This window comes from Hippocampus comes, unplaced genomic scaffold (assembly GCF_001891065.2).
Source record: "Hippocampus comes isolate QL1 unplaced genomic scaffold, H_comes_QL1_v1.1 scaffold177, whole genome shotgun sequence".
Lineage (NCBI taxonomy): Eukaryota > Metazoa > Chordata > Actinopteri > Syngnathiformes > Syngnathidae > Hippocampus > Hippocampus comes.
The window spans coordinates 1,892,091-1,906,636 of record NW_017806158.1 but is presented as its reverse complement, the minus strand read 5'-3'; the positions used below and the strand labels follow the sequence as shown (position 1 = coordinate 1,906,636).

The window sequence follows — 14,546 nt, the reverse complement described above, 5'->3', positions numbered from 1 at the left end:
AGGATACAGTATTCTTACAAAATACTGGCAGTTCTTTTTATAAAGCGTTGGATCTTTCCAATTGTCTTCTACCCAACTGAGTGCAGTCAGGCTGTTAAGAGTTGTGAAGCATTATCTAATTTTAGTGCAAACCTACTTATGGTCGACAGCTGAAGAAGTGACTGTGCTAGTGACGCCGAAGGCCACAACCTAATAACAGGATCGGCAGTACTCAGCCACAGCTTGCAGAAGGAGTCCGTCTTATACACAGGTGTCAAAGTCAAGGCCCGAGGGCCAGATATGCCCCCCCGCCCACATCATATTATGTGGCCCGCGAAAGCAAATCAAACATGGCAACTTGTGTGATGCTTGCTAAAATACGTTTTCAAAAAATTCAAGTTCTCATATGTAATAAATAAGAGAGATATTGTAAGCATTTTCTTGTTGCCAAACACCTCATAACAGTAACTTCAACAATAGTTGAATAAACCGTTATTCTTGACTTCTTTATATGATTTCCGTCATAATGGCCCTCCAAGGGAAACGGTAACTAAAATGTAGCCCGCGACAAAATGGGTTTGACACCCCTGCTCTTTTAGATTTATCTGACACATTTGATTATTTATTTATTCAGATTCAGAATGGTAGAACCCAATTGTTGATAGCAATGAACACGTCATTCTTCATGAAGTCGGTGGCGAATTAGCAATGGACAAACAAACACACAGACTACTGTATTCAGTTTCTTCTTATTCCCTTTTTGACATGGTCTTTTTAAATATCTATCGTAATCAGGTTACGGTGCAAAATTAAATCAGTTCATGCAAATTAATAAGGTGGGTGAACGCACACATAATGAAAACTACTACTTTGGGAAATAATTAATGAGCAACAACAAACGCAGCAAAAGCAAAAAAAAAAAAAAAAAAAAACAGCTCCTTCAAACTATACAAGGCTAAAAAAAAGCGTTTGTGCACAGTAATTTGCGAGTCTTTGCATTTTGTGCTTCATAAAACACAATAAATATCCTAAAAAACCCAACAGGTTTCTCATTTCTTTCCGATAATTAAACAGCAGAGGCAGTCCCAAAAAGCTTCGCCGGTCTGATCGTGCGTGCCGTAAGGCATTTACGTCACCTACGTGCGGGTAGTCAGCAGGTTGAGGCAGTCGAGGCAAATTCGATGCTACTTAGGCCAGAGCAGCAAGCAAGCATTAAGCCTTAGCTGGCTACTACTGTGGCTAAACGTTGATTCTTCCAAGTATCGTTCTCACAAAGGGATTACGAGGAGTAATTAACAGGGTGAAATGCGGAGAAGCCATGCTAATTGCAATGCTAAGCTAATGTTACCGTGAAACACCGGATTTAAGTACTTGAGTGATTCAGTACGCTTTGACAGAAGCCTGTCTGGAGCCCCGTTAAAGCACAGTGCTGCACCTTACATTTCTTTAACTTTGTGGCTTGTTTACATTATGCCGTGGTTTCATTTTATTATGAAAGACGGCAGGTAATCAGTAATAACGGTCAGTTGGAACGATCGGATAGACGTGTTAGCATGCATTTGATCCTTGCAAATCTAATAAACCAAACTTGAGGGGCAGGATGGATTGACTTGTATCCTTATATTTTGGCTTTCACTTTTGATCTTACAATGGACCCCCGCATATTTGCGGTATGCCATTCACAAATTCATCTATTTAAGAAATTTCTTTTTTTCCTATTTGTTGATAACCAGTTCTGGCTCCTATTCTTTTTGTTCTTATCATTTGTTTTGTTTACGTGGTTTTTCTCCGGGTGCCCCAGTTTCCTCCCACGTTCCCAAAACATACAAGGCAGGTTAATGAAACACTCGAAATTGACCCTAGATGTGAGCGTGAGCGCGGATGGTTGTTCGTCTATGTGTGCTCTGTGATTGGCTGGCAACCAGATCAGGGTGCACCCCGCCTACTGCCCGAAGACAGCGGAAAACTTGCAAATATGCGAATCCGCAGTATGCAGGGGTCGACTGCATTTTACCGTTTAAACTATTAAGATCGGAAAATATAATCACTGTGACTGCGACTATTCGCATATTTTTAAAAACTATTCAATCGGACTCCGCCTCTACTCCCTGCAAACAGTGGGAGTCCACTGTATTTGAATTTATTACAACGACCACAGCCGTTTTCATATCCTGTTGGACAGGGCATTCTGAAACAAATTACAAAATGCATTATTTCTTCAACAACAAAAGGTACCGCCCCTATTATAAAGTGTGCGGTGCTTGTCGATATGTGCATGTGTCTCTTTCCTGAGTTTTTAGCAAAGGTCTAGACACAAATAATAACGTTTACAATTCAAAACGCCTGCTGCCAACATCTACAGCACTCAAATCGGAGGAGTGAAACAGCAGCAACCCGAAAGAACAAATGTGTGCAGTCAAGTTGTGACTCTCTGTTGCCCTGTACTGTATAAGTGAGTACTTGACTCATTAGCTTTCTGTTGCAAGGTATTTACTTAAATAGATGCTCCAGTCATACAGCATAAATACATCTTTACCCCAAACAGTCTGCCTATCAAAGCCAGTTAATCGGGCCAAAGTGTTGCTTGAGGGACAAAGGTGACCGGCAAACTTCCTGGCTTCAGAGGCAGAACGGCCAGTGTGTAAACCAGTATAGCGGTAAACCAGGGCCAGGAAGTAAATCTGGCTCACTGCTTACGAGGCGAAGTTCATTCACACCCAGGATCTTGCTCATGAATATGCCTTGGATATATCAGGGCTTTGGATAGCGATCAAACCTGCAATTTATTTAAAAAGACGATCACTGTCTCATCAGAACTTAACCACCCAGAAGCATTCCGGTTGCCCCAAATTTCTGGTACAACTATGTGTGTACGGTAACCAGAAATCTTTTTGAAGCTCTATCTTGGTCTGTGCCGTGGTAATCATTGTGTCTCTGAGCTCTTAAAGCAGTTCCTCCCACCTCCCGACTCGGTTGTTTCTCTATTAATAGCTTTGTCAGCTGTGAGGCTTTATATAGCCAGCTTCAGTCAATTGATTTAAACAAAGGCCCAGGGCTCGAATGAAATACACTCGTATGACACTGCAGATTTTTCCTTTTCGTTTTCACAATACAGGGTGTGGTGTCTTTTTTTTCCGCCCCCATTCTTGGATTCATCTTTTTAAAAAAAACACTTCAACTTGTATTGTTTCTTCAATACTGTTACTGTTTTAACTTGGTACCTGTCTGTAATAAGAGTTATTCTTGCACTTTGTACCTGCAATGAACAAAAAGAAAATAATGTTCGTGCCCCGACGAGCTGAGACTCAAGTGTTATCAGACTTGGCATTTTATCTTCAAAGCCAACCCTTGGTGTGCAGAAATACAGCAGATTGTGTCGCTTTGCGGTGACGGACAGGAGCCTTTTGCTGGAGGCCTCGTTCACGAAATTCAAACAGTTAGCCAATTAAAATCTTATCAATTCACATAACACACAACGTGAACTAAGAAAAGTGCAAGTTCGCACGAATGAACTCCGATACTACATTTTTATCAAAGGCAGGTGCGAGGCTTACTTAAAATGTTCGGAGAACACACAGTGTGAAATGCTAGCAAAAATACAATGACTCATTCAGCTGCACTAATTTAGCAACGTTGGTAAATAGGTCGAAGCATGACATCAGTCCTAAGATGGCTGGCAATTTACAGGAGAAGGTGTTTACCCAAATAACATCATTTCATGTATAGAAGGCTGTATTCAGCTCATCGTATGGAGGCCTCATATGGACGACGCACACTGAACATCGTACTAAAATGTATACACATTTCCCTTCCAGCATCCAGAACGGCCTAGCAGGACCTAACGAACTGTGTAAGCCACTACTGCACATTGGCAGTGTGCGGGCTTCTGCCACACGATTTCACCAGTGGGCAAGTCTCAGCTCCTGGTCTTGTGGCGATTCAAAACTTGAATTGCATGATGTGGCGCAGTGGCAGATTGTAAATTGTCAAGTACTAAGAAGCTTTCACACACAAAAAATAAATACATTTCCGAATTTAACCCAATGCCGCCATATCATTCTAACACACTGTGTTTTACAACAATACTGAAGCATATTTTCAATTTCATATGTCCCAATGGATAAAATAGTGAAGCCTGCAGGAAACATTTTAGTGAATGGGGCACACCTCCCTGGGTCCGTTCGCTTGAATGAAAACTCGCTTTCATCAACCTCCGGCGGGCCGCCCCAAGCCACCAGCCCCCATGGCGGGAGGCCATGACCATCAAGTCGGAACACTGCCGAGGCTCCATTATGTCTTCATCGCGGTCAAGACCACTGAAAGGTTTCACGGGACATGTCTTACCCTCCTTTTGGAGACCTGGGGATCTCTCGTTTATTTGAATTAAAGAACTGAGATGCTAATTTTTTACCACAAAAGCGTCACTATTTCATCCATTGGTTCATAGAAAATTGACTGTAAATATCGTATTGTTTTAAGATACATGTGCTACATGCTACAAATAAGCACCGTGACCTAATAATATGAGCCAACAGGTCAAATCGTGTAAAAGAGCAGATCTTTTCAAAAGGGATTGTCACAAAGTTGAGTTCAAAGTAAATATAATCAGCATCCATGTGGTGTATAATTCTGACATACTTTTTACAAAAAGGGCACACAGTGAGAACTTTACATAACGTCTCACGGATGAAAGATGGGGTACAAAAGCATCGTCACGTTAACAACATCATGGAATGTCCAGATGAAAACGGAAAACAGAATGAAGGGTTCGTTTTTGGCCACATGTATCAACGTCGAGCATCCCAGGGTGTATCACAGTTGTTATCCAAAGTTGGCTGGAAGAGATTCCAGCTCACATGACCCGAACTAGGACAATTTGCGATAGAAAATGGATGAATGTATAATCAAACAAGAATGAAAGAATTCCACCTCCAAAGCTTCAACAATTAGTGTCCTCGGTTCCCAAAAGCTAACTGAGTGTAGGTCAAAGGTCAAAGGTGACGCAGTGATACACATGCCCTTGGCCCAAGGTTTTTGGAACGTGGTTGTCATGTTTTGTGTGGTGGTAGTTTTTGAGAGGACCCCAAAAAGGCATCAAATTCAAAACGAATGAATATTTAACAAAAAAATAAACACCAAAAAAAAAAATATGAAGTTTATCAGCTTGAACCTAAAGTATCTTGTCTTTGTAGTGAATGCAAATGAATATAGGTTGAAAAGGATTTGCAAATTAGCATATTCTGTTGTTATTTACGTTTTCCACAACGTCACAACTTCACTCGAACCGATATTTGTATTTCATTGAATTCATTCTCTGCTCTTTCCCCGCTTTGGTCCAAATTCTGTATGTCCCTTTAATGAAAAACCCTCTTCCATGTAACTGTCGCAGAGTAGATTGGGAAAAAAAAGTGGGCTTCTTCTCCAGATAAAATAATGACAATGGCATCTTGTTTGTGTTGTGTGTCCACTGTTTCTATTGATTATTTATCCATGCCGCACAGTCAGCAGTGATAGACTGTGAGCCCCCATAACCCTGCATATCATATGGCGATGTGTATAAAAAGTATGAAGGGATAAATGGATGTGATTTGCTGGTGAATTGGAAGCTATGCCCCAGAAGAGAAACCAGACTACAGCATTGACGGAGGTGATAGCATCAGAGGCCCAGTCAACCTTTGCTAAATGGGACACAGTCTCATGTTTAGAAGATTTTGGTTGCATCACGTTCCCACTCCTATGTCACGGTGATGCTACGTGTTAACATTACTAAGGGCTTTCGCCCTGAACCACATTCCCACCACTGGAAGAGGCACAGGATTTATATTTCCTGTCCTCACTCATTCTTTCTCTCATAATATAGGTGCAGTTAAACTACGGTAATTAAGTATTCCTGCACACATCGGTCAACATCACTAGCCAACGAAAGGATTGCGGGATGGAGCCGGCCAAGGCCTAATAAGTACACGTCTAGAATCAACAGCAGTGCGTCTCTGTCTACACTCGAAACTGAAGGGGGTCCACGCAAACTAAAGGATCAAGAACAATCTGGGGCCCTGGAGCACTAACGCGGAGACACACTCCATTCAGCAGTCCCTGAGTGCCATAAGCACATTGGTGTAATCCCCGCAGACTACTGAAACGGGTAACTGGATCACTTCTTTTAAAAGCACCTTAATGGATTGGCCTGGCCGTTGATTTTCTTTTTAAATACAGATCATATCGCCGTCCAGCAGTCAAATGCAGGAGCATCCTGTCACCATCAGTCCGGATGCCTTTAATATCTGAAGGCTTCGAGATAAAAATTGGGGTTTGACTGTCCTTGAATAGGCCTTGTGCATTTAAAGTGTCATTTATAAAAAAAATAAATACTGTCAATCTCGAATAAAAGGTCGCCACAAAACATGTCTACAGGAATTAATATTAAAAGAGCTGCAAGACCAACGTGCAAAAGGCCCTTGGTCACAAGTCATGAGAGAACACAGACAGCGCTTGATAAAAGTAATAAAAAAAACTCCAACAGAACGTCTTAAGCAAGCTGTCACCATCCCAGATTGACACCCGGATATGTGCCATGTCAATGTTGAGAATTGCATGACTTGAATCTCACCTCCAACTAACTCAAATGAGGTAAAAGCTGAGAAGAACGGCCAACGGAAATGCAACGCCAAAACAACACAACCTCATCAAATGACCTACCCCTTTTGCGTGATCTGAGGCAACATCAAGGCTGTCGCCGGCCGGGCCTGCTAGTTATCCAGAGCAGGGCTCGGTGGAAAAAGTCTTTGCTGCTGCTGGAGTCTTACCTACCACCGAAAACCCTCTCACCGCTGCCACAGCAACAGAGAGCGGATTACTGGACTGTACCATTCTGTTGTTAGAGGGGATTAGAGTTCACACAACATGGCCCCGTTCTGGGTGTTCGTGTACCACGGTGAGTGCGTGTGTGCGGCCCACAAAGGAGAGATTACCACATTCGGCATTCTCATTTGAGCTTCCCAGGGAAAGACTGTACATCACAGACACTTGCGGATCAAGAGGAAGATACGTAGGGCATAACGCCATGCTAAACATTAACATCAACACACACGCACACAAAAAATAGTCTATTCCGTCACAGAAGTGATTCTCCCCTTGACACTTACAAATATATTGCGATCCACTAAATTTGCCATGGTGTGAAGAGATTTTCGTCTCTTTATAAACATTCGATTGGCGTTGCTACAGGTGTACTAACGTCAGCACCGCATTATGTAAGTGAGTCCTACATCTATGATCGAAGTGTATTGCTAACTTTAAAGTGTGGCCATGATATCAAAGCATCAATTCTGCAGCGCAAAGGGTAGCACGTGATTTGAGGAACGGGGATGCAGAGAAGGTCGTGTATTAAATGCAGAGAGAGGATCAAGAGTGTGTGTGAGTTTTGCATCTTTGATCAGGTCCAAGTTTGAGAAAGGGAATCATCTCATTATGGCTTGCGGCAGATTAGTATCGGCTCAAACGACAAGCCATTATATAACGCGGCAAAACAGCATGCGTGCCAAGCGGAAACATACTCTTCAGATTCAGGGCTAAATGTTCCGTTGCCAAGACGGTTTCCTCTCTTCCAATTTGGGGTGAAAAATATGTGGTTTACCTTTATGACAACAGATCAGCAGGATGGGAATACTTGAACATTATGTTGGTTTTTTTTTTCAAAAGTAATTTCCAGCAGAATCAAATCAGGGGCACTTGCTTGAAAAAAATAACTTGGCAGAGGTGGTCAATAAAAGTGTCGGCAGCGATTTTTACCTTCTCTTCCACGACCTCCACCTCAGCAGATGTCACGCAATTATCTGGGCCACCAGGATCAGGATTGTGGTTTTGGTGCGGTGTGGTCGAAGTGACGGCCAGCTGTCTTTGAAGCCGCAGAACCTCTCTTTGAGACTCTCTGAGAAGTTTCTCAAATTCGACTCTGCTTGAAGGCACAGGAGAACCCTACGAAGACACACGGCGTGGAGGATATCCATAAAACACAGATCACTTCGCTCCAACGAACTGATATTTCTTTTCTAGGAACTGGAGTGATCACATCATTGATTTGGTCAAGGCTGATGCTTGGAGGAGAGCAGTTTTTTTTTTTTTTTTTTTTTGGGGGGGGTTATTATTTATGGGAGTACAATTGTTGTCCAGCAGAGAGCAGACTTGAGCCAACATGAGCCAGATCCTGGACTGTCAGTTGAATTTAAACATTCCAAGATCAGTAACAATCCAACAAATCCGGAATCAATGAATAAAAACGACCAGACAATAAAAAAAATGATAATAATAATTAGGGCTGAGGGCATGACATGTAAGAAATTAGAAATGAAAATATACATACTTTAGCAGCGCCCAGTCGTGCCTCCAGTTCCCTGAAATCCTGCTGCAGCGCGGCGATCTCCTTTTCCTTACACAGCAGTGCATCCGCATGCTGGGCAAGATCACGTGCTCGCTGTCGTGCAAATGCCCTCTTGTAGTGTTCCACTGATCCGGGCCTTATCAGTGATGGAGAATTCACCTACAGGGCGAAATCTTAAGATATACTGTGACAATTTCCACAGTAGGGCAATGCCGACAGGTGGTTGCCGGCCATTCATTTTGCAAAGGGGCCACAAGAGAAACTGAAAAGCTTGCCAAGGGCCAAGCCAATGTGCGAACCTCAGATTTGTACTATATTATTTTTAATGTATTGAAAATAAAAAAAGCATATTGTCTCGTTTCGATAAAGTGTTACATGTGCAGCTATGGCACATATTGTTTTATGAGGAAATCGAAATTTTAAACAAAATTATTAACAGTCATTTAAATTACATTGTGTATGTCAGTACTGGTGTAAACCAAGAACTCCTTGTAATTTGATGTACTTACAATAAAACTTTATAGATTCAATGTCTAGATTGAACGTCACACAATTAACCAAAAATGTATGAATCACGAGGCTTTACGTGATCAGGGTTTTTTGGGTCGATCAGACGATTCAAAGAAAAAAAAAATGATAATCACAATTCGATCAGAAGATGACTTGCATATTTACAATCAAGCCCCACCACAGCGAAAATGCATTGGGAAAAAAAAAAAGATTTAAACCCCCTAAATCACAGGTGTCAAAGAAAAAGCCCGGGGGCCAGATCTGGCCCGCCCCCTCATTTTATGTGGCCCGCGAAAGCAAATCAAACATGGCAACTTCCATGATGCTTGCTAAGATATGGAGCAAAATTTCAAATTCTCATATGTCATAAATAAGAGACATATTGTAATCATTTTCTTGTTGCCAAACACTTCATTAAAGTAACTTAAACAATAGTTGGATAAATTTGTTATTCTTGACTTTTTTCTATGATTTCAGTCATAATGGCCCTTCAATGGAATCAGTAACTAAAATATGGCCCGCGATGAAAATGGGTTTGACACCCCTGCCCAAAATTATTCAAATAAATGCCGATTGACATTAATCACAAATAAAGTGAACATGTTTACAACATCGGTTCGGTATACCATTTTGAGATTCGCCTCTTGCAATTTCCGTGCCCTCTCCTCCAGCCTTTTGGCAAGCACTGCCAGTTCTGTGTTCTTCCTCCTCAGCCGCCTGACCTTCTCCTCCGTTTCTGGAGCACTGCTCTTCCGCTAAACAAATTACACACAACACCTGCAGTCAATACCAACTACACACCAAAAAAAAAAACCCTAAGTATAGTATTTACAACATATTCAGTATTAATCCAATATCATGAAAATCAGCTGTTGCTTTGAAACTTACCAACAGGCAATTTTCCTCCCTCAGTATGCTGCATGTCTTCTTAAGTTCATCCAAAGCTCGCAAGAGTTCAAAGTTCTGCCGTACCAGAAACCGGTAGTCTGCACCACTCTGGAACAAAAACCATTCAATAAATATTGTCACACAAGAATCACAACTTTTTTTTTTTTAATGATTTTCAGTTAGGATGCAAATTTATGCTACGCCAAGCTTGAGGCTTTTCATTACATCCACTCAATACGCTGACCATACTCTGTCAGCATAACGGGAAGCAGGTGAATCACTGACGGTGTGCCACACAGAAAGAACCAAGGAATAAAATCCTGTTGCAAAAAACGCTAATCATCTAAAAGTCTCATAGTCCTATCACTACAATCTTTTTTTTTCGACAGCAAAACAACAACAAAAAAAGTGCACAATGCAAATTCTGTCATGAATTCGTTTCTTGCTAATTAATGACAACCTAAATCATTTCCTGTGTGACGTACATTGTGTTGGAAGTTTACTGAAGGAAAAAAAACCCCATCAGAACAATACGACACAATAGACCTGATTTTAGTTTGCAGCACATTATTGGTATCCATCTTGTGCATATAAATTAAGATCAATCTGATTACATTTTTGTTTGATATTCTGAGTAGGTCTTTGTAAGGGACGCTGAAATAACTCCAGGCTGATATGGCTAAATGGCGAACATCAGCAATTTTTGGGAGCAGGCTGAACTCCCCCCTCTCTATACACAGACACACACTTTATAACACATGAGCACAAAGATAAGAGTTAGTCCGATCATCTGTGATGAATTTACCACAAAATAGTCAGCCTTAAGTATCAGTCTATCGTGACACTTGATTTGTACAACATCATTGTACCCATATCTTGAAGCACTCCAAAAGGTTGTTCGTTGCGTGATTTGATTTAGTAAACAGCAGCTTCTAATGCTCATGTACAAGTCGTGAACAGACTCGATGAAGTGTCATCTCAAATCTCCTCCTGTATTTATTACTCATTTACCCTTTGGGTGTCTGATACTGAAGGATAGGGGGGGGGTCTGCTTTAACCAGCAAGAGGACAAAGAGCCCATAACAGGCTGCTTTTGTGCCCCCCCCCCCCAAGCATTAGGCAAACTACACCAACATCCTCTGCAAGCACCTTCGGGGTATGATGTAAATAATAAATAAAGACATAAAATATGCTGACTGGTAACGGTTTTAGTGTGATTATCCTGCACAATGCCAAAAAAAAAAAAAAAAAAAAAAAAGCAAAGTATATTTTTTAGAAATTAGAAGACAGTCATTTTAGGTCTAATTAAAGTACTCTTGTGAAGGATCGTTAAGGTATTGGCAGCGGCGATCATATATCCAATTAACACAACACAGTCTGCAAGGAGAGACACGGCAGGCACCATTCAATCTGGAATGATATGAACAACCGCAAATGAAAAAACAATTATGTTACATTTTGTATCTCTATGACAGGCTGGGGAGCCCATTTCAGAGCAAACTATTAGCAAACACAATTAAAAAAAAAAAAAAAACATGATCATGGCTGCATCGATTTCTTTCACTGTCACCACTGCAGGTTTCACTGGATAATATCGCAGCAGTACTGCCAACTGAAAGGATTCAGAGATATCTCCAAAGTATAGAACCAAACTGTTGTCCAAATTACAAATATGTCGAAAGGACTTATTTCTAAAAACATATAAAGTATATTCCATTAAATACAGTGTGATATTGAAGTGACTGCATTTGCATTATACAACAAAAGCAGTTCATGACCTCCGACCCAAGAGACCATCTATATGCTTTGCAACCAGACAGCTAGACGGTGGGGTGAGTTGGGGGCTGCTCTCGAGAATAGCCGAACCCTCACGTATCAATTATTCATTAAGTAATAATATGCAAATATGCAGGAACCATGTGGGAATATAAGCATTTAGAATCAGTGATGGAAAACACAACTTACAGTCACATATTTAAAAAAAAAAAAACACACACAAAGAGATGCAGGCAGCTATTATCACACACTAGGTGTCAGTTTTTTTTTTCTAAGAGGTAGAAAATTGGTTCTCCAAGCATTTCAAACAATGTGATTTAAGGTGGACGGTTCAAGCAAAGGAATGATAAAGTCTTATAATGAGGTCTTAGTCAAAACTAGAGTGCTCCACTTTTGACTCTCCCACAGGTACACAAAGTAGGTCGATTCAGATATGCAGTGCTGGCATGAGCGTCTTTTGCCAACACGTTTACACCTTTGAGCGACATGGTCTCCATTTGGCCTGTCCAGTAAAAACTGGCTTGTGGGAACAACCTATGCTATGTAAACAACTTTTGAAACACTACTTGAGCTGCAAGCCAATAGAGAACATAAGGGCCACTGGAAAGAAAATACCTTTTGACAGTTAGAATATTTGTAACTTTATTGCTCAAGCAAGCGACAAAAGTACAGATAACTATAAGATGGGAAGCTACTAGAATTACTGGCAGACAAAGACAACAAGGTCTAATAGTGCAAAAGACTTTGTAACCTGACATGATCTTCAAGCACAATGGGGATGATCAGAGCTGGGGGGACAGGGTGGGGGTGGCTAAATAAATAAATAACAGTAAGATGCCCATATGGATTCCAGACAGATGTTGATCACAGAAAACCACAGTTAACAAGCTTGTTTCTAATCACAGGGCTTGTTCTTGTGTCAATAAAGAAATGGCATTGCTTACTTTGTTATTTACAACTCAAAAGTAGTCAAATACTGAAACCATGAACAATTTGTGCCTCCCCATTATTCTTAAAATCTCATCAAAAATTTGCAATTGAGTCAGAATCTTGTACCCTTGGCTTTTTCATCACGACACAAGAACATTGTCGTACTCCCAAAAGGGTCAATCGGTCCAGAAGATTAAATACTCACTACTGTACTGTATCAACACTGCCGCCACTTGTATTCCGAGCATACAAGGGCAGCATCAGCAGCCTGGAGAAAATACCCGACTTTACAGGACTCTCTCAAACCATGTGACACTTTGTCCTATTGGAGGCCATTTAGAGTCCCCCCCCCGCCCTTTAGCACAAGTTACACATTCATATATATTTTTCGAAAATGTTCACCGCCTTTTTCATTATTCTGTACAATGCCCGCTCTTCACAAAGCTTCATAATCCTAACTGTGAAGCTATCAGATGCTGCTATTGCTCTTACGAAACAATAACAGTCATGGTACATTGCATGCAAAAAATTTAAATTGACAGGCTCCTAATGAAAAGCAAATGTGGGCCCTCCACGGCAGAAGGGTCCCAAGACTAATTTATAATGGCCCATTCACCATGCTTGGGACAACAGATGTTCAATGAGTCAATGAACGCATGATTGGCTAAAAAAAAACAAAAGTCTGCAACACACATTTGATCTTTACATAGTGCGGGGTTTAAACTTAATTTCTTGTAATCCATTGGAATTGGCAAGCGAACACAAACAATACATACCTTCTGTTTCCCTTCTGCTTCAAAACCATTTAGGTTTTCAGAGAGCGAATGGTGTCTTTTTCCTAATAACGGTGCTGAAGGGATATTTGCAGAGGTTGGCATGGGCTTGTCGGAGAGTCCTCGACCCTTATCTCTCTGGTCTTCTGAATTTCTTAACTCTTGTGGCGTTTGTTCTAAAATTTGGGTCTCCTGTCGGGACTGCATATTTACATGCGGAGGTGTCTGCTCAGGCGGCTTTGGCCGAGTCCACAGATCATACATCACTATCAGTTCGCCACCAAGGACAGATCATGAAATGAAGCTTGCGCCAACTTTTAGCTGGTGGACAATTACATTGGGGAAAAAAAAAAAACTTTGTGAAATTCTTTTATGAAACATCGTGAGAAGACCATGAGCGGAGGTCTTTTTCACAGCCTTTTTAATATCTGAAGCCAAACTAAGGACGCCATGGTCAGCAACAATCAAAAAAAAAAAAAAAAAAACGGCATGAAACCTGCTAAGGTTATTATGCCTGTTTCAAATCATTGAAGGACAAAGTTATTGTAAAAGGCCTTGTCATTCTCCGAGTAACGACATCTACCAAAACGAGGCCAGTGCCCTCAAAAAACAGCTGACAAAATGTTCTCTGTTTCAAATGGCAAGTCCGTTACGTTCATTCTCCTGACACTAAAAATGCTCTTTATAGACAAACTCAAGCTTCCGAGTAACGCCGTGCTACTCATAAATATTCACTATCCATGCCTTACCGACGTCATCTTTGGCCAGTTTACAACACCCAGAAAAAAAACCCCAAACACTGGGAGTGTTGCATGTCCTGTCGAAGCAAGACATATCGGCCCCAAAATAAAACAGCAAACAAAAAAAAAGATACAAAGAGATGAAAATGCAAGACGAATCCAACTAAAAAGGTCCCTACTGCAGCGTTGCTGTTAAACTGAGATGTCCGTGGAACTACAGCTCTTCCTCCGAGAGTCCGTGCCCATCGGGGCTGCTTCCTGCTTTTAGCCAGATGCGAGAAGACACGACAGGCTGCGTCTCATATTGTTTCCGGTGCCATAAAGGTGAAGAAAGAGGACGATTGGAAAAATGAGCGTATGAAACGGGGGTTGTCATTGAGAGGAGGGGGGTGGGGAAGACCTCCTCAGGATCCTATCACAAAAAGGCAAGCATTCAGTCAGTGCCCAATCATAACGGGGACTATGGCTCGTTTCCATGGAGATGACGCTGGAATGATGTTGGCTCCCTATTGATTGTTCAAGAGGCAACACGGGCTGCAACACGGGGAGGCTGCATGAGAGACACAGTTGAGC

The 14,546-nt window shown here is 41.4% G+C and overlaps 1 protein-coding gene across 10 annotated transcripts in view; it reads right to left on the bottom strand.

Annotated features, from left to right (window-relative positions):
* Positions 1 to 14,546, bottom strand: part of tspoap1 (TSPO associated protein 1) — a 40,330-nt gene that overhangs the window by 22,046 nt on the left and 3,738 nt on the right. For 9 of the 10 annotated variants that reach the window (XM_019895129.1, XM_019895121.1, XM_019895125.1 and 6 more), the window contains exons 2-5: positions 9,755 to 9,862; positions 9,493 to 9,621; positions 8,339 to 8,515; positions 7,768 to 7,953 (exon numbers count right to left, since the gene is read on the bottom strand). In XM_019895129.1, the coding sequence (XP_019750688.1) occupies positions 7,768 to 7,953; positions 8,339 to 8,515; positions 9,493 to 9,621; positions 9,755 to 9,862 (600 nt within the window). Of the gene's footprint in view, positions 1 to 7,767; positions 7,954 to 8,338; positions 8,516 to 9,492; positions 9,622 to 9,754; positions 9,863 to 13,236; positions 14,353 to 14,546 lie in introns of those variants that run through there. The other variant, XM_019895131.1, reaches the window with a different exon arrangement.